This window comes from Schistocerca serialis, chromosome 10 (genome assembly GCF_023864345.2).
Source record: "Schistocerca serialis cubense isolate TAMUIC-IGC-003099 chromosome 10, iqSchSeri2.2, whole genome shotgun sequence".
Lineage (NCBI taxonomy): Eukaryota > Metazoa > Arthropoda > Insecta > Orthoptera > Acrididae > Schistocerca > Schistocerca serialis.
In genome coordinates this window covers 124,334,637-124,356,674 of record NC_064647.1, presented here as the reverse complement: position 1 = coordinate 124,356,674, position 22,038 = coordinate 124,334,637, and the positions used below count along the sequence as shown (strand labels likewise).

General features: G+C 44.2%; 1 protein-coding gene across 2 annotated transcripts in view; it reads right to left on the bottom strand.

Annotated features, from left to right (window-relative positions):
• Window positions 1–4,298: 4,298 nt before the first annotated feature.
• The window catches only part of LOC126424893 (uncharacterized), a 40,566-nt gene continuing 22,826 nt past the window's right edge, over window positions 4,299–22,038 (bottom strand). For both annotated transcript variants that reach the window (XM_050087726.1, XM_050087727.1), the window contains 2 exons: window positions 11,827–12,914; window positions 4,299–5,942 (listed from right to left, as the gene is read on the bottom strand). In XM_050087726.1, the coding sequence (XP_049943683.1) occupies window positions 4,862–5,942; window positions 11,827–12,845 (2,100 nt within the window). In that variant the 5' untranslated portion in view covers window positions 12,846–12,914 and the 3' untranslated portion in view covers window positions 4,299–4,861. The remainder of the gene's footprint in view (window positions 5,943–11,826; window positions 12,915–22,038) is intronic.

Sequence of the window (22,038 nt, the reverse complement as noted above, 5' to 3'; positions counted from 1 at the left end):
ACCGTCTATCACTGGCCCTTGTGTTTTATTTTATTATTGTATTATTAAGTCACCATCATTTCTCACACCTGTTTGGTGACTTTTTTTTAATTAACTTTTGCTATGCCATTCGGCCTTTTGACAGTATATTGGTTAAATTTTCTTATAATTGCCATTTTGGCGTTAAAGGCCTTCAGCCGTGATTGTGGTTACTTGCCTTAAAATACTGATTGCGACCTCATTGGCTTGAAAAAATTATTTATTAAAGTAAATGAGTAAAGTTGCAACGCAAACCAATAGTAATTTATTTGGGCCCTGTCCACAATCATTACACAATCCTGCCTTCCTTAATTATCAGGTTTCAGTATCCTTCAATGTACCTGGTAGATTGGGCTCTGCCAACATGACACGTAACTCAACCGCTGTACCATTTTCACACTGGCTGAATCGGCCAGGTGCACATTCCACGTCTGAGGCATTGGTAGTATTGTCCGATCCAAACAGGTCTGAAATGGAAATGGTCCTTATCTGCGCCGGTGTCATATCAAATCATATGAGCCCAACAAGGGAACATAACACCATCCTTGCTTCGCAATGGGGCTTCAACATCATTACCAGGGCTACTGCACATGTCGTTCTGTAGTACACACAAGAACTAATGACTGTTCAGCAGTCTATACTGCAGCTGTGTCCTCCACCGGCCATCACGTGCTGTATGACCTACGGTACACTGACCCACCGGCCTACTCGCTACACATACATGGCACTGGTGTGGTGTGTGTGGCACTGCCATGGTGCATAAGCATCTGACGCAGCCGCATTGTCCAAGGTGTCTGAATACCTGTCCGGCAATTGTAGGACATAATGGTAAGACGTAAAGTGATGTTCTGTGGGAATATCTCATTTTTGCCAAAAATGTGGCTTGGGCCACTATTGCATTGACAGCCTCATTTCTGATTGGATACCCCACCCCTGTGAATCTTAGACTCATCACTTAGCCTTGGTGCCTGTTGATTCAGAACAGTGATATGTCTTTTTCATCGTCATCTTCAATTCCCCTTTATCCAGATTCAAGTCAGGTTGGGACATGTATGGTACTTCTCCATTTCCCTCTGTCTTTCCACCATTGGTATTCTTCCATCCTCTGTTCTCTTTAAATGTCCAAACCATTTAACCTGTTCTCAGTTCTTTCATTCAGCTCTTCTATTCCTTTTTAATTGTTACCATCTTCATTTCTCTCTCTCTCTCTCCCCCCCTCCTTGTTCTGAGGAATTTCATTTCAGTGGCTTGGATTCTACTCTCCTCTCTTCTTGTCACTGTCCAGGTTTCCAACACATGTCAGCAGGGGTAAAGTACATCTTATAAAGCACTTCCTTACATTTCATTAGTACCTCCCTTCCCCGTCTTAACCCCTCCCACATTGGTAAATGCATTGCTCTGTTACACTCTCTGTTAACTTCTGCCTTCATTTTTGGACGAGTGAAAAAAATGTGTGTTATTGAGATTTGATTTAAGTTTCACCGGAAAAGTTGTCAGATCTTTGTGGCCCCGTAATATTTTTCAGTGAAGATCTGGGGATTTACAGATGTACTGGGTTTCATTCAATATAAGCAAGGTATTTCGTTGTTACCTTTGGTATTTCTAGTATCATTTTATCTTAACACCTTGTTAATAATACTGAGTATACTTGTGTTGGCCTGTTGGGGATGAAAATTGTTGTTGGACTGTTTGGGATGAAAATTGACTGTGTGCTTATTATGTAGTCTTGGAAGTTTTTTAGTCTCTTGAGCTACAACTGTCTGCTTGTGCAGTTTTTGGCATGCTAGGCTGTAGTTGCAATAAAATAAATTTAAGAACATCTGGGCATAAGACAGGTTTTACATCACAACAAATTTAACTAAAAGAGAGAATGGACTTTTCATACTGTGTGTGTGTGTGTGTGTGTGTGTGTGTTTTGTGCCATACTTCACATGTCGCATAGAGAAACATTTTTCTAAGAACAAAATTGTGTTTGTAGTCTGAAATAAATTGTGTTTTATCACAAATAAATGTGTGGCTCAGTGGGTAAAAGCCCCATTATGAAGCTAATAACCTCGGGTTTGGTTCTAGTGTTTTTTCTGTAACTTATCACTACCTTCACCTCTGGCCAAGATAACTGTCAATAAGTAACTTCCAACAGTTTAAGAAGTGGAAGGGACCAGAAAGAAAGATTTCTTCTCCCCCAAATAAAATATTCCTCCAATGTTATACAGAACTAGTTAATAGTTAGTGTTTCTTTTTGCTGTTTGAAAAGTAAATTGTATACTATTTAGCAATGCCCAAGATATGTCTGAAGTAAGTAGTTGTATACTACACTGTTTCTCACACCTTTGTTTTTCTAAGTGAATAACTCTGAGGCTGTTTATAAAATAAATTAGTGTTTAGTGCATTTTGGTTCCATATGATATTCAGGAGCAAGCAATGCTGCCCCTGCCAGAAGGCGCTATTCTCTAAGTGGATAAAATCATTTGAAGATCTGACACTGACTAGTTTACTGTCAGAACAAAGGCATACTTGACTAGCTCAAATACAAATGGCATGTCTGTTGATGTCCTGAGAGTGAGGGCCTTTTTTTTTTAGCTTACACAGTTAAAGTACTGGTGTTAGTTACACTAGTTTTCTATCCATCCTTGTTCCATTACGCAACATAGGTGCCAGAAGTCATACAACAACATAACTGCCACAGCACCCACCCTTTATCTCAGTTCATAATTATACAAAGAAACTTTTAATACATTTAGAAACCCAAGCAGATAATGCAGTACTTGTTCCTCTTTAAAAAAAAAAAAAAACAATGTTGTGAGACTTATAATAAAGGGCATCCCAGAAAACAGTGAGTAGCAATTTACCTGCATACGGAGTGCTTTTGAACATCTTTCGGACAGGTGATGACAGATGTTTCCATTCCTGCACTTGCTGACGACCATCACCGAATTGCTGGCACCATCTCCGCACCATTTGCCTCAACATCACACCTGACCTGTACACCTCAACAAGGCGGTTATGAATTTCTGTGCCCGATACTCCACGTGCCCATTCATAGTGGATAACAGCTCTCACTTCCGCCTTTGACCACAACTCCGAAACACACCTTCTCTCCATAGCTCCCGGAAAAGACTGAGCGGCTGGCCTCCGCTTTGCGCAGCCACTGCAACAGCGCCATCTGCTTGATCGGGGTCGCCCATATCGCACAACTCTGCCCACAGTCGACAGGGGAAACTAATTTTCCAACTCCCCCTCATATAATCGTCTCATAGCAAACATTTGCATCATTTTTTGATGACTGTAGCTCATTCAAGTTTTAGTTTGTGTGAAGTTCTTGGGGAGTTTTAATCCTTTTACTGCTACACACATGCTCTTTGGATGCCATGCTGAGGTGGCTTTTGTTGTGGCTGTATTGCACACCCAATACTGGGGCCTTTGCTGAGAGAGGGTGTTACGTCAAATATGAAATAATTTTTTGGAAACTATTAAGTGAAAAAATGTGATCTTGCAGTTTACTCAATCAAGGACTGAATGTCTTTTCATTATCCATCATACTTACTGAGTTGTTTCAAATTAAGTAAAACATTGCACAAAATTTTAGAGTTCACTGTGTAAACTTTGCAGTATGGTTGATTTTGGTTCAGACATTGTAATGAATGAAATGCAGATAATGAAATTTTATTTAAAATTAAGAGCAGAATAATATGTCGTTCTGGAGTTATTAGGTTATATACACGAAGGACAGTCACATGCGATGCACCCATTCATGTCCCTGAGCATCCTTCATGACGTGTGTGATAACCAAAAAGAAAAAATCTTCAGATAGAAGTTCAGGTAGCATTTCTGGCATCTAGTTTTGCAGCTGAAGAAAACTACATTGCTCTAAGAACCTCAGAGTACATGCCAGTAGCCTCTTAATGAGCAGCTAGCCCAAAGAAATAACTCTTCAAACCACTGACTTCCTTAGGTTCTGTATGGCCAGACTGTGCACACTGTCAAAATATTCTTGCTTACTTATCTGTATTAACATTACAAGTAGAAAAATGAAGTCAGGTAGAAGACCTGTGGCTAAGGTGCTGTGATACTTCATTAAATTATAAAGAACTGGTCATCTTATAATACTTGATTGTTAATGCTATGGAACAAATTAATATGAATGCAGTAAGACAGACTTCTGTTTAAGGCAGCAGGAACACAGAATAAGTAAATACCAGACATTAAACTTTTGTCATCACAGAGCCAAGATTTAATGGGTACAATATTATAGCTGTTGTTACAACAGAATATAAAAGCATTATGAACATATATTACAACTGACAAAATAGGCAGTTTTCTTTTTTTTAAAGAAATAAACAAAAACTATGATTAAAAGTTCATAAACTTTGTAGTGTTAAAATGCAACTCAATTAAAAACTGGCAATCTGAGAATATCTTTTTTGTCAAATCAACAGCAAAATTATTTTCAAGTAAATTCGTCTTACAAATATTCATCTTGACGACAGCAACAGGAACATTTTTCATGGTACTAATTCGGTCCAACATACCAAATTACTACGCAAATTCACAGTTTTCAAGGCTTTAGTCAACAATACTGTGTACTTCTTCCCATCTGAAACACTGAACTTGACTTTTTCCTCATTTCTGGCACATTCTCTGGAATATGAGATTCGTGACTCAGTTGTTCCTTATAGATCATTAAAAAAGAAGAAGGCAGGGGCTGAGGGGGGAATATTCCGATGATGAACACTATTTAAGCAATATGGCATAAGCTCTAGTTCTGGCAGATAAAGTATAACCAGGGGAAAAAAAACATGCACTCAGACATACAGTGTATTCAAAACATTCATAATGCCAGTGTCTACTTTCCAGGTTCAGCTATCAGTTGACTAATTCTCTTTAGAGCTGTCGGATGTGTATCAATGGCCTCAATCCACTCAGCAGTGCCCATCACCTGCTTAAAATGTGATCGGATGAACCCAATACACAAGTTTAGCAATGCGTCACAATTGCTGTCCATGGCACACACAGCTGTAGTGACAGCATTACCCAAAGCGAGCTGCCGAGACAAATATGTCAGGCATTTTCTCTTCAGGTCACACAGTTCAAACCTGTGAGCTGCCGCCAGTAGTTCCCCTGTGGAGTCACATAAATTTGTTACTCTCCCGGTGTACATATACCGCAGAACCTCAGCCAACACAGCCGGCTTCATATTCGACACCTCCAACTGGCCACTCTTTAACAACTCAGAGCCCGGCTGCAGCATACGGGCAAAAAAGGGGCTACGGGCCACCAGTATCGCTCTGTGCACCCCCATCTCAATGGTTCCAGCACATAATTTAAAATCTGCAAAATTTCCTGACTCTAGTAGGGAATGCAGATCCTGTATGAGACCAGACTGCAGCATTGGCTTAACTGCTACTACACACTGCTGCACGACACACACCATACTGATTTCACACTCCAATGCCAATGTGTCATCTACTAAGTATCCACATTCAATTTTCTCTGACTCAGATCCTTCTTCAAACATGCAGCCTGTTGATGTATGGATTCTGCATTTCTCTCCTACTGGAGGAATTACAGAAACACTCAAATCCACTGCTACACTCCCACGAGCCTTATTTTCCAACAGCTGGAAGCGCACATCATACTCTGTTCCACATTTGTAGAGTTTTACCTCCCACTGAAGTGTCTCAGGATGGAAGAAGTGTGGCGATGCGACATAATCTCTGCCCTCAGGCCAATTCGTTAGACCAGACACAGTCCAGACATAGATCACTTTCTTTCTTATGCAGCGTGTGTAGCCCGAGTCACACACAGTGTCCAGACACCCACCATTTGTTGTGGGAGTGAGGTATCCTGACATGGGCTCTGCAGCTGTTGAATTCACAATGGCGGGATCTGATTGTGAACCAGGTGTAGCAGCTGGTGAGGTGCACCTATGGAGAAAGATAAAGCAGTGACATCATTAAGTGACCCAGCAGTTGAAGCACATACAATGTAGGAATTCTCAAACTGAGGAAGACTGCAAAACTGAACATGAGACCAAGCAAAATTCCAATCACCAACTTCGTCCTCTGAATGCGAAAATATTTTGTTGACACTAACCTGCGTAGGGAGGAACGATCACGATGACAAAATAAGGGAAATCAGAGCTGGTACGGAAAGATATAGGTGTTCATTCTTTCCGCACACTATACGAGATTGGAATAATAGAAAATTGTGAAGGTGGTTCGATGAACGCTCTGCCAGGCACTTTAATGTGATTTGCAGATTATCCATGTAGATGTACGACTTTCCAATAATACATGACTTAACTGTTATTGATCTGTATCACAATTCATGGAAACACACACACACACACACACACACACACACACACACACACACACACACACACACACACGGATATGGGACAGTTTGATGAAGACCCATAAAGTTGGGGAACTGGTGAGGCTTCTTGTCAATGGGAGAATGGGGACTGGAGAAAATTAATTAAATGGTTAAGTGAGGTGCTTCATAAAATGACATAGTTATAATGAAACATTTTTGTTAAAATAGCAGGGAGTGGCACAACTGTTAAAAGAGGACAAATTAAACAAGGGTGCAAGATCTGGCCTCATTAGATGTAACTAATTTGTATACATCTGTTCCACCTGAGGAAAGATATACTTATGTGAGCATGGTAAAATATCTAACTTACAAATTGATGATTTCATAAGATTCTTATAGTTTAAAAACAAAGATGATGTAACTTACCAAACGAAAGCGTTGGTATGTTGATAGAGACACTAACAAACACAAATTCAAGCTTTCGCAACCCACGCTTGCTTCATCAGGAATGAGGGAAGGAGAGGGAAAGACGAAAGGATGTGGGTTTTAAGGGAGAGGGTAAGGAGTCATTCCAATCCCGGGAGCGGAAAGACTTACCTTAGGGGGAAAAAGGGACAGGTATACACTCGCGCACACACACACATAGCCATCCGCACATATACAGACACAAGCAGACAAGCAGACATATGTAAAGGCAAAGAGTTTGGGCAGATATCTGTCAGTCGACTGACTACTTAGAACCTTGACATTTATCAGGTACAGACACACGTTGGCTGGCTAGATTTGCACAAAAAGTACTCATTTTTGGATTTATGTTCTTATGTGCTTATGTTATGGTGTGCACCTATAGCAGGTGAAGACATGGGTGTAACCTTTGAGTTGGACAATTTCATAACCTTGGCACTTAATTGGAAGTCTCAAGTCTTTATAGCCATGCCCTTCATAGTTCAGGCTGTAGTGGCAACTGTACTATTAACTGCCAGAGGGTGGTATATGAAGTTTGCGGCTAGCCAAAATTTTTTGAGCAATAAGAGTAGGAACTTTGTCCTTCACCCAGATCTCATGAATGAGTTTCTCACTGAGGTAAATTGGACAGTCAAGGGAGGAAGCAGAATGATCACCCTTTCAGTTGATAACAGTGAGGGGAAGGAGGTGGACACTCACACCTCACGAGCATCTCTGCCACAGGTTACACATTTGGCTGCATTTTCACAAGATTCACGTGTGTGGCCATAGCAATATTTATACTAATGTGTGTGATGCAGAATATATGGTGTAACAGTAATCACTTCATAGCCTGCCTTAATTTTTGGTGGCAGTACCACATTGTCAAATGTGAGGAACACAGTGCAGGCTGGCACTAATACTTCATCAACCCTTTTCATGACACAGCGAACTGCAGTCACTCCCTGGTCAATGAGGCAGGCTATTATATGAATCTCGTCCAGGCCACCAAGCAGCCGAGTGTACATGACTACATGGGAGGAATTCAGAGCCTCTACGTCAACAGTATAGCTGTGGAGAAGTGTTGCATTAAACAGTTTCTGTGCTTGAAAAGCACTATTTGTCTCCAAAAACAAGGTCCCATTACACAACTGAGAGCTGCACTTCACTGGACCAGCAATGGCATCTACACCCTTCTGAATAACAAACTGATTGACTGTCTTGAAATTCTGACCATCTGCCATGCATGACACCAAGAGGTATTGGGGTGCAGCTGGGACAGGCGTCGATTCTTTCAGCTGGGACAGGCGTCGATTCTTTCACCTCAACCCATTTACATTTTTAAGATAAGGAACTCATTGCGGAGAAATCCCTAATACTGCCAGCACCTCCGATGGTGTGCTCTTTCCTACTGGGGACCCCACACGCATTAGGTGGCTGTGCACGCATCAGGTCATACCTCCTGGACTCCAGATAAAGGGACCAATCAGCATAGAGGAAGGTACCAGCTCAGGCAGTCACCATTCCCTGGGCCTGGTCTTTACCAGGGGGAGCCCTACATGTAGACATGGGGCTAGATGTTACATGCTAACTAGTCACCTTTTATGCATCAAATGCATGGGCCGACCTTCAGGAATGCAGAGGGAGGTAGAAGAAGAAAAGGAAAGAGAGACCTCCAGGATCAAAGCAGAGGAAGGGTAAGAAAATGAAGGACACAGAAAGCAACAAGTTGACAGAATGAATCCATACACCATTTTACCACGGCCTTCAATTTTCCAAAGAAGGCATACCACTCGGTTCCCAAGGGAGGCTAAAGGAATAGCATGACAAGTGAAGTAGGTCTGCAAAGGTTGGGGTCCCATTATAGCCAAGCACATACTCAACAAAGAGTGGTGAGCCCTGTTGGGGAGGGGGGTACTTCTTCATTAGGCATGCAGTCTTAGGTTCGTACGACCCAATGTCAGATGAAAACATTTATTCCCAAGAAGCTCTTAAACAGGATGACAATTTCTACTCTTTTTCTCATCCAGGACATACCTGAGCCGAGCGACCTTATGAGTGATAAGCTGCAGATTACATGCTGGCTGTTCTCCATTTACAAAAGCAGCCAACTTCAGTATTTTAACCAATACTGTTTCATCAAAGTCTATAAGCGGACAGGAAAAAAAATTCCTGAAATTTTCCCAGATTTTCTGGTTGAAAATACACTTTTTTCTGGCTGAAAATTCACTTTTCCTAGGTGAAAGTACATTTTTCTGGGTCAAGTGACAACATAGGAGCACAGCTTGAATATTTCTGACAGGCACGATTATAAATTTCACTACTGTGCACCGAACATTTAAAGGGTTACCTGGTTGAATACAGGTTCTTTCAAGCACTTTAACTTTTCCACAGAAAAGCCAGTTACAGGTGAAATTGCTCAAGAAGTCACTTCACACTGTTTTTTGAAGGGTAATTATACTTTTCACCATTGTTATTGCATAGTTTGTAATCTATAAATATGAAAAGCAAACTGTGAAACACTTTTTTTTAGCATGAGTTACCTCTAAGATATGTGAAGCACAAATGCGTCAGTAAAATTTTAAATAAGGGCATAAATGGCTGGTTCTCTGGGCTAGAAATTTTTCTAAGTGGTGGGTCCTGAAAGTCTTAAAGTTTTTAATGAGAGTCAAGCTCTCTGTGATTTAAGAAATTCATCACACATTCTCAACTTAACACGATTCATCTTGCGTAAAGGGAAATGTGCTTTAATGATAATGCTTCTCAACTACTACTTGCAATATTTTCTTGCGACCTGTTAGAAACGTAAACAACTGCGACATCACGTTCATTGAAACAAGGTCCATGAGAAAGACACATCGAAAGCTGTTTGTTGTTACAAAGTACTGCATAGGCTTCAACACATTTTACTAACAGCAGACACTTACATGTGCACTGTGTTTCTATGTTGAAAATGTCGCATTTTCTTTGAGACTAAAGTTTTACATTGGTGTTATTCTCTCCTTTATGTTTTATTGCTGCAGTATTGTTCTGGAGTAATGTGCTAGAATGAAATCATTTGTTTGAGTATCAATTCTCATGAGGCAAAATTACAAAAATTTTACTGAAAACTAAAAGAATGAAAGTTTCCCAGATTTTTCCTGTATACAGCCCGTTTATTTACCATAACCTTTTAACGAATACCAGTAATAAGTCTTACATTAAAATATGAATATCTTTCTAATGTGGTTTCACAAAAAACTTTTGCTTCAGTGTTTTATTTACACAATCGAACACGATTAGAATGAAGAGGGGAAACCGTGTGCACATTTGTGTGTGTCAGCACTCTGCCACTGCCTTTGAAATTGATGCTTTGTATAATGTGGAGACACAAGTGTAGCTATCTGCTGTTATAAAGAAACAAACACAATTATTTCAGGTTTTTTTTCTTTTTTAAATAGGCAAAATTTAAACTGTTATAATTTCATATTCTGAACAATGTACAGAGAATACTCTAGTTTATTCATTTTCGCTTGCTGTGTTTCCTATGCTTCTCTGTATTTTACACTTTCTGCATTTGACACTGTTTTGGGTCAGTTCGCTGAAAAGTGTAAAATGGTATTTTACCATATGTTTAATCGATTTGAACTACAAGCGGATCATTCTGTTTTTCAGGCACTGAAAAAAAAAATTACCCCATGTTAGAGATACATTTCAACAAAAATGGGCTTCAACGGAAATGTAAAACATGACCAGCAAGTTGTCCTACATGCTATAGTAAGTGATAGTGTTAATTAATAATGTACAGAAAATTTGCATGAACTTTACAATGGGTCATCCATGTTCTGGGTTTCGCTCACATTATTGAGCATATGCTGGCAATTCATTTCTGTCTAATCAGAGGAAGAAAATGGGTTGATAGGATGTGGTAGCCAGTGAACAGCAGTGGACAAGCTACATCACCTGTTAATACATTAGCTGATGGCATTTCGTAGCTGGTGTATTATTTCATTGTATTTGTATTTTGATGTGTCTGTTATAGGGAAAAAAAAAAACACACACACAGACAGACAGAGAGAGAGAGAGAGAGAGAGAGAGAGCGGGGGGGGGGGGGGGGGGGGGGAGATAACTCACATTATTGTGTAGCAGGCTCCTTTTTTATCTTCTGCTTTAGCAATTACAAGCATTAAGCTTATTGATATATATACTGCACTTTTGTGCTGACTGTGTTGAAATATTATTAATCACTGCATTGCGAAGGCGGACTCTAGTATGCTGTAGTGACAGGCCCAAGACCTAAGGTGACGACTTGGTTGCGAGTTGGCGAAGCCGACGAAAGTGAATGTGAAATCTTGGTTATCGTGACAGACTATTCTTCAAAATGTCTAGATTTAGCAAAAGTGCAAAATATGTTCAATTATGTGCATTTGACCCTGAAAATGACATATTCTCTCCAAAAAATCTGTTTGACTGCACTTTAACACTGGTAGGTTAAGATGGTCATTGAATTCAATACAATATTTCTTCTGTGGTTGAAATGACAATATTGTTACATTAACAGTTACACAAAACAGGGTGTGCAAAATAAAAGTGGGCCAGAAAATATTTATAAGACTGCCGCAGAGTAGATCCTTGTTAATAATTGGAGGACTGCCCATTACAGCAGAAGCTCAAACATTTCTACACACATGCTTATCCTGCATGCTCTGTCCTGAGTGCTTTGCAGAATCATTATGTTTGAGTGAATGAGAGGAAAAGAAGTGTTTAGTGACAAGTCAAATGCAACATGGAATGGTGCTCACAGTGAAACAGCATGCGTTCATTGTCAAGTGTGATGTGAAGCACTGTTTGGGGAAAACTTGTGTGCAACAGTTTGAGTAAGAGAGGAAGTGTTTCCACAAAACTACAGTAGAGCCTGCAATGCAAAACTAGTCACAAAATAGTGCCATTTCCAGCACATCCTGTAATCTCCATTAACCCTCAAGCAGGCACAACCACAAATAAAATTTAAGCATCTAACTAACATTTTTAAATCTCACTGAATGTTGTGTGTTAAGTCAGTTTTACCTTTCTGATCCTTTGGTGACCAATTCACTGATCATCTTCACAGCCTTAGGGTGTTTGTCAATGATGTTTGCCCATCCTTTGGTCCCCACCACCTGCTGAAGATTCTGTGTAATGAACGCCATACACACGTCCTGCAAAAAGCTGCAGGAGTGAACAACGGCATAGACAGCAATAGTAGCAGCAGTATCTACCGTAAGCTGCCTCACTAGCTCCAGCTCGTACTTCAACTTGGCATCTTGGAGCCCGTATTTGTCAGAGGCAACCAAGAGCTCCTCTGTCATGTCACTTGGTACCTGCACTATGTCAGTGTACATATAGTGCAACAACTCTGACACCACTTCCGGTTCCACGTCTGGTATCTCCACAAGACCTTCCCGAGCCTCCTTTGTGTCATGACTCAGCATGGCTCGGAAAACTGGGCTGCGCGCACACAGTATCGCCCTGTGTGCCTCCAGGTGGACACCTCCAGCACTCAGCTTGATGTCTGCAAGGTCTTTGGAGTCCAGCAAGCGCCCAAGATCCTTGGCCATGGCCGACTGCAACTCTTCTTCTGATGCATCACTGGTGTCCTCAGCTACCACTTCTACAGTGGACACTTCACATTCAAAATTCCAGTCCTCCCCCAGCTCTTTTGTGTCAATTTTGTCAATTACAGACTGCAGAGAAGATTTCTCCTGTATTTTAAGATGGTGGACATCAGGAGGAAACACATAGTGTCTTACACCATTCCGATCCAACACAAAAGCTTTTAGGGTAGCACTCACAGGCAGAGAATCATTGCTAGCAACAAGACGGAAGCACAGCATCGGGCTGCCTTCATCCTTTTCGAGTTCCAGGCACCATTTACTCAAATTTGGATGAGCGAATACAGGAGATCTAATATTTTCAGTGTCCTCTGGACAAATATCAAATCCGGATACTGTCCAGTTGTAGATGGCTTTCATTGCTTTCATTGTTGTGTTTCCTGACAGTTGCACTGTGTCAGGTCTACTAACATCAACTACAGGCAGGCAGTGCATTGTAACTTCTATAGCATGCACTTGCAAATTGAAAATGTTGGCAAAATTTGTCCACTAGCAGTTGATGACCTGTTAAAAAAGAAAACCGAAATAAATTAATAAAAAGGACACTATGAATTTTATAGATACATATAATTAAGTTGAGGTAATTGAAATATTTTAATGCTTGCATTAGAATTATTCGCCCATTCACATTTCACAGAACACATTGTAATGTAATAAAAGAATTTCTCCTTGCTCTTAAGAATCTCAAATCTCCCAATCTCTTCAGTTTAGCCATTTGTTCTCCACACATTTCTTCTGGACAGGCTTGAACATATATGGGTTTAATAATGACTGTGTTGTGACAGTGCCACGACATTCAAAAGTGCCGCTACGTTAGTACGCGAACACGGCGATAGAGGCGCTCCGCAGCTCGGCCGAGCGCGGGAGCGCCACCTGGTTATGAACGGCGCCGGCCGCATGTCACGGCCCGGCAGTCGAGTGACAGATACGGAGTTAGTAACATGTAACCCGCGAGTGTTTCTACTTTTGTATCTCCACGCACTTTATTAGTGATTAAAGGTTATAACACTTTTTGGCGACGAGGTCGGATATTTTTTTTTTTCCCTGCGTTGTGGACTTGTGTGTTCGTGTCGGGGCAGACATGGAACAGCTTATGCAAGCGCTTATTGAACAACAAACACAGCTGACGGCTGCTATTCAGGCGTTGTCGACGTCGCTTACTCATCGTCTGTCTTCCTCTTCTCCGCCTCCGTTCCCTCCTTATGACGAGGCCGCTGAAGACTGGGAGGATTATGAGAAGCGTTTGCGGCAACACTTCTTGGCTTTCGGCGTTGTCGACGCTCCTATGTGTAAGTCGTTATTTCTATCTTGGATTTCCCCACGGCTCTTTCAGCTGCTATCTCAGTTAGCCCCTCTGCGGGAACCAGCCTCTCTGTCCTTCCAAGAAATGTGTGACTTATTGGCTAACTATTACCGAAAAAACACCCATGTCGTTGCCGCCCGCGTGGCTTTTTACCGGTGTCGTAAACAGCCCCATCAATCTTACCGGGCTTGGGCGGCGGAACTACACGGTCTGAGTCGGAAATGTCAGTTTGTCACGGACACTCATCATGAGTCTTACGCTGATTCAATGGTTCGGTACGCTATTTTACGGCTTGCTCCTGATAAAGAAGTTCGGCAACGGGCCTTACAATTGCCAAACCCGTCGTTGTCGGAAGTTCTCAGCATCGCTCAATCGTTTGAAGTGTCTCACGCTGCTGGTGCGCAAATAGACGCGTGGTGTGATGTAGGCGCTGTCCAGACCACTTTCGACGCAGACAATGTGCCTGTTTCACAGGGAAACGACGATGTGGCGGCGGTGCACTCGCGTCAACAACGTCGCGTTGGGCCGCCACGCTCGCAGCGAAAACAGCAACCACAGAAGCAGGTTCGTTCCGCCCTTCCTTCTTGTCCACGTTGTTTCATGCAGCATGACAGAGCCGCGTGTCCAAAACGTTGGGCCACGTGTAATTCCTGTAGGAAAAAAGGCCACATTGCTTCTGTGTGTCAGTCCCCTAAAGTTCCTGTCGACGAGGACGAGGCATCGGACATGGATGTTAACTGTGTGCTTTCTCAAACGAATAAGTTGTTTGTTACTGTTCGTGTTCTGGATAAAGACATTCGCATGCAAGTGGACACTGGCTCTGCAGTCACTCTCATTATTCTCGCACGTATTTGGAGTTGGGCTCCCCTCCCTTGTCTCCTGTTACGCGTAATCTACGAACTTATAATAAGCAGAAAATTCCTATCGTTGGCCAGTTTGATGCTTCCACTGCCTACAAGTCTGTTGTTAGGCCCCTCACGTTTTATGTGGTGGATCATGCGGGCACTGAAAACCTGTTCGGTTATGATGCTTTCCAGTTGTTCGGGTTTTCCATTGATGATGATGTGCACCTCATATCTGAGGACATTCCGTATCCACAGCTGGATGGCTTGTGTTCTGAATTCTCGTCCGTGTTCTCTGCTGGTCTGGGTCGTGCCAAGGATTTTGAAGCCCACATTACTCTTAAACCTACGGCTCGCCCTAAGTTTTTCCGGGCACGCCCTATTCCGATGGCGTTGCGTGCGCCTGTCAAAGCTGAGATAGACAGGTTAACGGCTTCAGGGATTCTCCTTCCTGTTACCTCCAGCGAATGGGCATCGCCCATCGTGGTGGTTTCTAAACCAAACGGGAGTCTGCGATTGTGTGGTGATTTTAAAGCCACTGTCAACGCTCAAAGCCTCATTGACACTTATCCTCTTCCCCGTCCTGAGGAGTTATTTACCAAGCTCGCTGGGGGCCAGTTCTTTTCCAAACTTGACTTATCGGAGGCGTACCATCAGTTGCCGTTGGATGCATCTTCCAAGGAATTTCTCGTCATCAACACTCCTTGTGGGTTGTATCAGTACCAGCGGTTACCATTTGGCGTCGCTAGCGCGCCGGCCATTTTTCAGCGGTTTTTGGAACAGCTCACGGCTTCCGTTCCCGGCTGCATCAACTACCTGGATGACATTGTTGTCACGGGGGCCTCCACTGAGGAGCACCTTCGCAATTTGCGTTCACTGTTTCGGGTTCTGCATTCAGCAGGGTTGAAGTGCAATCTGGACAAGTCTCAGTTCTTCCAACCCTCCATTGTGTATCTTGGTTTCCACTTGTCCCGTGAGGGTATACGCCCTCTACGACAGCACGTTGCGGCCATTACCGCTCTACCCCGGCCGTCTACGGTCAAAGAACTTCAGGCGTTTTTAGGCAAGGTTGCTTATTATCACAAATTCATTCCCTCCGCGGCGGCGGTGGCTCATCCTCTGCATCAGCTGTTATGCAAAAACGTTCCTTTCTGTTGGTCCGCCGAGTGTGAGCAGGCTTTTGTCCGCCTGAAGGCTCATTTGCAGTCGGCGCCTTGTCTTGCCACATTCCGTCCGGGTCAGCACTTGGTTCTGGCGACTGACGCGTCACACTATGGCCTAGGGGCTGTTCTCGCCCATCGGTATGAGGATGGGTCGGAACGACCCATCGCCTACGCTTCCAAGACCCTCAACGATGCCCAACGGCGTTACTCTCAAATAGAAAAGGAGGCGCTCGCTATCATTTATGCTCTGAAAAAGTTAGGCGTTTTTTTGTATGGTTCTAAGTTTCACCTCATCACCGACCACAAGCCGCTGGTCTCTCTGTTCAGCCCCTCGGCGTCGCTTCCGGATAAGGCAGCTCACCGCCTGCAACGTTGGGCCTTATACTTGTCTCGTTTTCACTATGAGATTCACTATCGCCCCACGGCCCAGCACGCCAACGCTGACGCGTTTGCCGATGGGCCCCGACCCGGTTTTCGACCGCGATGAACTCCTCTGTTTCCACATTGATGAGGAAGAACGTCGTGCGGTCGAGGGTTTTCCACTTACAGGTGCGCAGGTCGCGTCGGCTACTGCGCGGGATCCGGTCCTGCGTCAGGTGATTGGTTTTGTTCAGCGGGGTTGGCCGGACAGGACCAAGGGCTGGGCGTCGGATCCCCTTCGCAACTACCATGCCTTGCGCCTTCGTCTGTCTGTTCGTGAGGGTGTTGTTCTTCTGGCCACGGATGGCGCATCTCCACGGGTTGTGGTGCCCGCCTCTCTTCGCAAAGCTGTTCTCAAACTGTTGCATGAAGGCCATTGGGGGATTTCTCGGACTAAGTCCCTGGCCCGCAGGCACGTTTATTGGCCCGGTATCGATTCGGACATCGCCCACATGGTCGCTGCGTGTGATCAGTGTGTTCAACAACTGGCTGCGCCTCGTACTCTGCCCTCTCCGTGGCCTGATCTGGGTGCACGCTGACTTTGCCGGCCCCTTCCTCGGCACTTATTGGCTACTGTTGATTGACGCCTTCTCGAAGTTTCCGTTTGTTGTTCGCTGTCCGTCGCCCACCACTGCAGCGACGACGCTGGCTTTGTCAAAAATCTTTGCGCTAGAAGGTCTTCCATCCACGATTGTCACGGACAATGGCCCTCAGTTCTCTTCGCAGGCCTTCCGTGATTTTTGTACTGGACAAGGGATTCATCATGTTACAGCACCGCCCTTCCATCCGCAATCGAATGGAGAGGTCGAGCGCCTTGTCCGCACTTTCAAAAGCCAAATGAAAAAATTCCTTATTGATTTTTCCACAGATGCCACTCTGTTGCAATTTCTGAGTTCTTATCGCTTCACGCCTCTGGGTGATCGCAGCCCTGCTGAACTCTTGCGTGGCCGCCAACCGCGCACCCTACTGCATCTGCTTCACCCTGACAGGCCTTGTACTGTGTCCCCTAGTGCGGGAAAATACACGGTGGGCGCCGACGTGTGGGCACGGGGGTATGGATCTCGCCCTAAATGGATCCCAGGGGTGGTCCAGGCTCTTCGCGGCCGCCGGCTTTGTGAAATACGTACGGACGACGGCATGGTTGTTCGCCATTACGACCAGATGCGCCCACGAGTGGTGGCCACGCCGGTACCACCGCCCCTTCTTTCGTCTCCACCAGCCCGAGAAGCCAGTCCTGTCGCTGCTGCCGATCTTCCGGGCGTGTTGCTGCCGCCGCTGTCGCTACCGCTTCAGAGTACGCCGGAACCGGCCCCAGTCGCGACACCGCCTTCTCCGGGACCCACCTCGCTGGAGCACACCCCCAGGTCCACGACACATATGGATGCTGCTCCGGAGTTTTCACCCATCATCTCGTCCAGGAGGCACGTTCCACGCGCCAGCTTCCGTCCTGGACATTTTCGACCATACTCTCGTGTTTCTCCGCGGGATCTTCTCGGGACCTCCCAAGAGGCCATGGATGTCTCCGCACTGTCTGTGTCTCCACGAAAGTGAGCGTTTTTTTTTTCAAGGGGGGAAAAGTGTTGTGACAGTGCCACGACATTCAAAAGTGCCGCTACGTTAGTACGCGAACACGGCGATAGAGGCGCTCCGCAGCTCGGCCGAACGCGGGAGCGCCACCTGGTTATGAACGGCGCCGGCCGCATGTCACGGCCCGGCAGTCGAGTGACAGATACGGAGTTAGTAACATGTAACCCGCGAGTGTTTCTACTTTTGTATCTCCACGCACTTTATTAGTGATTAAAGGTTATAACAGACTGCTTTCAAAATAATGTGGGAAATGGCATTTTTTTAAAATCACTTCATCACTATGTTGAACGTTATTATCAACAAAGTGCAGCCATCCTTCTGATTTGCATCCATTTGCTATTACTGCTACCTAACCAATATCAAAAGACGCAAAAATGGAAAAATAATAAAGTGAACATTAAATTGCAATCATGATATTAAATGGATGCTCTATCTTGCAGGCAGGAGAAGTTCCATTACGAAGGGGAATCTACAGGGCTGTGCAACATTTGTAAAGTGTTTCAGTCAGCATTTAATACAATTTTTGTTAAAGCTATTCATATTACGAAACGGGTTTCAAGAAATAATGTCTCTATCATCAGCCAAACTCATACAACAATCCTAGCTCTACACAAAAGTGAATAAAAACCAGTATACTGATTTTTTAAAAATGTCACATGGCCTGATATTTTACAGGATAACTTGACAGGTGTCAATTCAGTTTTGTGTAATACACTACATTCTCATAGAGTCTTGCCTGGGGTTGAAGGGTGGGCCATTATTTCCTAGATGTATCATTCGTTTCACTACGTGAATAACACTACAGGACAATGAAATTGAAACTGATTTAAATAAACATCTTAACTTGATGCTACCACAACCTCATATTCCACAGAAAAAAGTCAAAGTGTACATTAAAAGGACAGTAGCTGTCATAAATAATTCTGTAGGTATCAACAAAAAAAGATCTTTAACAGTCTCCTGCAAGATGTTTGATTGTGTACCTCATACAACATGATATGAAAGCTTCATTACCTGGATGCTGTGAAGAATAGAGAGAAAGGGGCAGACTGAAGAAGGCAGCATGTTAAAGGGTGAAAGGATTATGACCGCTCCTGAGATGTATTACAAAGAGAAAAGCAAATATTCTACTACTAATGTATGACCTCTGTTGTTTCTGGGACTGTTTGCAGATTGTATACTAAAATCCTTCCACACCTTTAGAGTGCGTAACACGCAAGTAAGATAAGATAAAATGTTCACTTAAAACTGTGAAACTAAATTGGACCCAAAAGTTGTAAATGCAGTAAACGTGTTGAGTAATGGTTTGTAACACACAACAAGGCACAGTAATTATGCTGCTACAGCTGCTATGTAACATCACATTAAATAATGTCTTATACACACATGCAGTAACATACTTTATTTCTCTTTCATGTAAAACATAAAAGCGAATAATGAATAACGGAACATTCTAACTCCATAGAACAAAGACAAAGAATAAACAGTACGCAAATAATTCACATCTTTGCTGCTGACTGCTGCAATGAGTGTAACTGTTTACTTATTTTGTATACCTTCACACTCCCACACAGCCTCCTCAAGGTAGAGCGGAGCTCCAGGTATGTGTGGAAACCCTTATCAGACATTTCAACCACCCTTATATAAATCACTTGTTGTAAGTCTTGTTCTTCTGCCAGTGTATCTTCCACCAAATTCAGTTTATTTTCTGTTTTGGAAGATGCTTGCTCCTGTTGTGGCACCATATCCTACTGAAAGTCTTGTATGTCTTCTTGCTTTAAGTCTTCCGACAGTACACGAGCAAACTTCACTGTACCAACTGACACTGTAACTTGTTTATCATGAATCAGGAGCTTCACTGTGTGTGTGTTTTTTTTTTTTTTTTGGCGCGCAAAACTTCTAAGGTCATTAGCGCCCAGCCCGTGACGTAGAAAACCGGAAAAAAACTAAATTTAAAATCAGCAGCAATGGAAACAAAGTCAGAAAATCTGAGAAACTAAAGGCAGAAGGAATGCTTAAAAGTCCACTATAGAAATGGGTTGGTTGTCCCCAAAAAAAAAAACTTCAAATGACTGACGTCATTTCACTGTCACTAATAAACTGTAAAACACGGTCAGCTGAGCGCGTGTCATCTGCTAAAATCGACGATAGATCAGGCGATAGCTGTAGACGGGAGCGTAACGGATTAAAATAGGGGCATTCAATTAAAAGGTGTCTGACCGTCCACAGCTGAGAGCAGTGGGGACAGAGTGGGGGAGGATCACCGCTTAAAAGATGTCGATGACTAAAAAGACAGTGCCCTATCCGGAGTCGAGCTAAAATTACCTCCTCCCGACGACGCGTTCGGGAGGAAGAGGTCCAAGCGCAAGGAAGGGCTTTCACTTCCCGCAATTTATTGTGGGGAAGTGTTGACCAATGCGCATGCCATAAGTGAGTAACTTGGCGACATAAACCGCTCCGTAGATCGGTAAACGGAAGAGACTGAAGAGCTGGCCGAGGAAGAGAGACTGCAGCCTTGGCCGCTATATCGGCCGCCTCATTTCCACAGATACCAGCGTGTCCCGGGAGCCAGAGGAACGCCACTGAGACGCCCCCCAGGTGGAGCAAGCGCAGACAGTCCTGAATCCGGTGGACCAGAGGGTGCACAGGGTAAAGAGCTTGGAGACTTAGGAGAGAGCTGAGAGAATCTGAGCAGATTACGTACTGTATCCGCTGATGGCGGCGGATGTAGTGGACAGCCTGGAGAACAGCGTAAAGCTCCGCAGTATAAACCGAACACTGGTCGGGAAGCCGAAAGTGATTTGGGGTGTCGCCAACAATATAGGCACTCCCTACACCTAACGATGTTTTCGAGCCATCGGTGTAAATAAATGTGGCTTCCGTCATTTGTGCACATAGAGCAGCAAATGCCCGACGGTAAACAAGTGTAGGGGTACCATCCTTGGGAAATTGACATAGGTCTCTGAGCAAGTCGATCCGGGGACGGAGCCAAGGCGGTGCTGTACCCCAAGTTGTCAAGAAGGTTTTAGGAAAGCGGAAGGAAAGAGAATGGAGCAGTTGACGGAAGCGGACTCCCGGGGGTAGTAGGGAGGAGGAGCGGCCGGCATACCCGACATCAAAGGAGGCGTCGAAAAAAAGGTTATGGGCTGGATTAGCAGGCATGGAAGACAGATGGCTAGCATAACGACTCAGAAGGACTGCCCGCCGATTGGACAGCGGAGGTTCAGCAGTCTCAGCATAAAGGCTTTCCACAGGGCTGGTGTAAAAAGCTCCAGACACTAAACGTAATCCACGGTGGTGGATAGAGTCGAGACGCCGAAGAATAGACGGCCGAGCAGAGGAGTAGACTATGCTTCCATAGTCCAATTTCGAGCGCACTAAGGCGCGATAGAGGCGGAGAAGGACCACTCGGTCCGCTCCCCAAGAGGTACCATTCAGGACACGGAGGGTGTTAAGGGAACGCAGACAGCGAGCCGAAAGATAGGAAACGTGGGAGGACCAGCACAGTTTTCTGTCAAACATAAGACCCAAGAATTTAGCGACGTCGGAAAACGGAAGGTTGACAGGACCTAGATGTAAGGAGGGCGGAAGAAACTCCTTACGTTGCCAAAAATTAACACAAACGGTCTTACTGGGTGAGAAACGGAAGCCGGTTTCGAGGCTCCACGAGTGGAGGCGATCGAGACATCCTTGAAGACGTCTTTCAAGAAGGCTGGTCCGTTGAGAGCTGTAGTAGATCGCAAAATCGTCCACAAAGAGGGAGCCCGAGACATCAGGTAGGAGACAATCCATAATTGGATTAATGGCGATGGCAAACAGTACAACACTCAGCACGGAGCCCTGGGGTACCCCGTTTTCTTGGGAGAAAGTACGGGAGAGAGTAGTGTTCACCCGCACCCTAAATGTGCGCTCTGCCATAAATTCGCGAAGAAAAAGGGGCAGCCGGCCTCTAAAGCCCCAAGAGAACAGTGTGCGGAGGATGCCCGTCCTCCAACAGGTATCGTACGCTCTCTCCAGATCAAAAAATATTGCTACCGTTTGGCGTTTCCGGAGAAAATTGTTCATGATATAAGTGGAGAGAGCAACAAGATGGTCAACAGCAGAACGATGCTTTCGGAATCCACATTGGGCTGGTGTTAAAAGACTGCGGAACTCCAGCCACCAAGCTAAACGGTAATTCACCATACGCTCCAAAACCTTACAGACACTACTCGTGAGAGAAATGGGGTGATAGCTAGAGGGGAGATGTTTGTCCTTTCCAGGTTTCGGAACGGGAACGACAATAGCTTCCCGCCATCGCCTGGGAAAGGTAC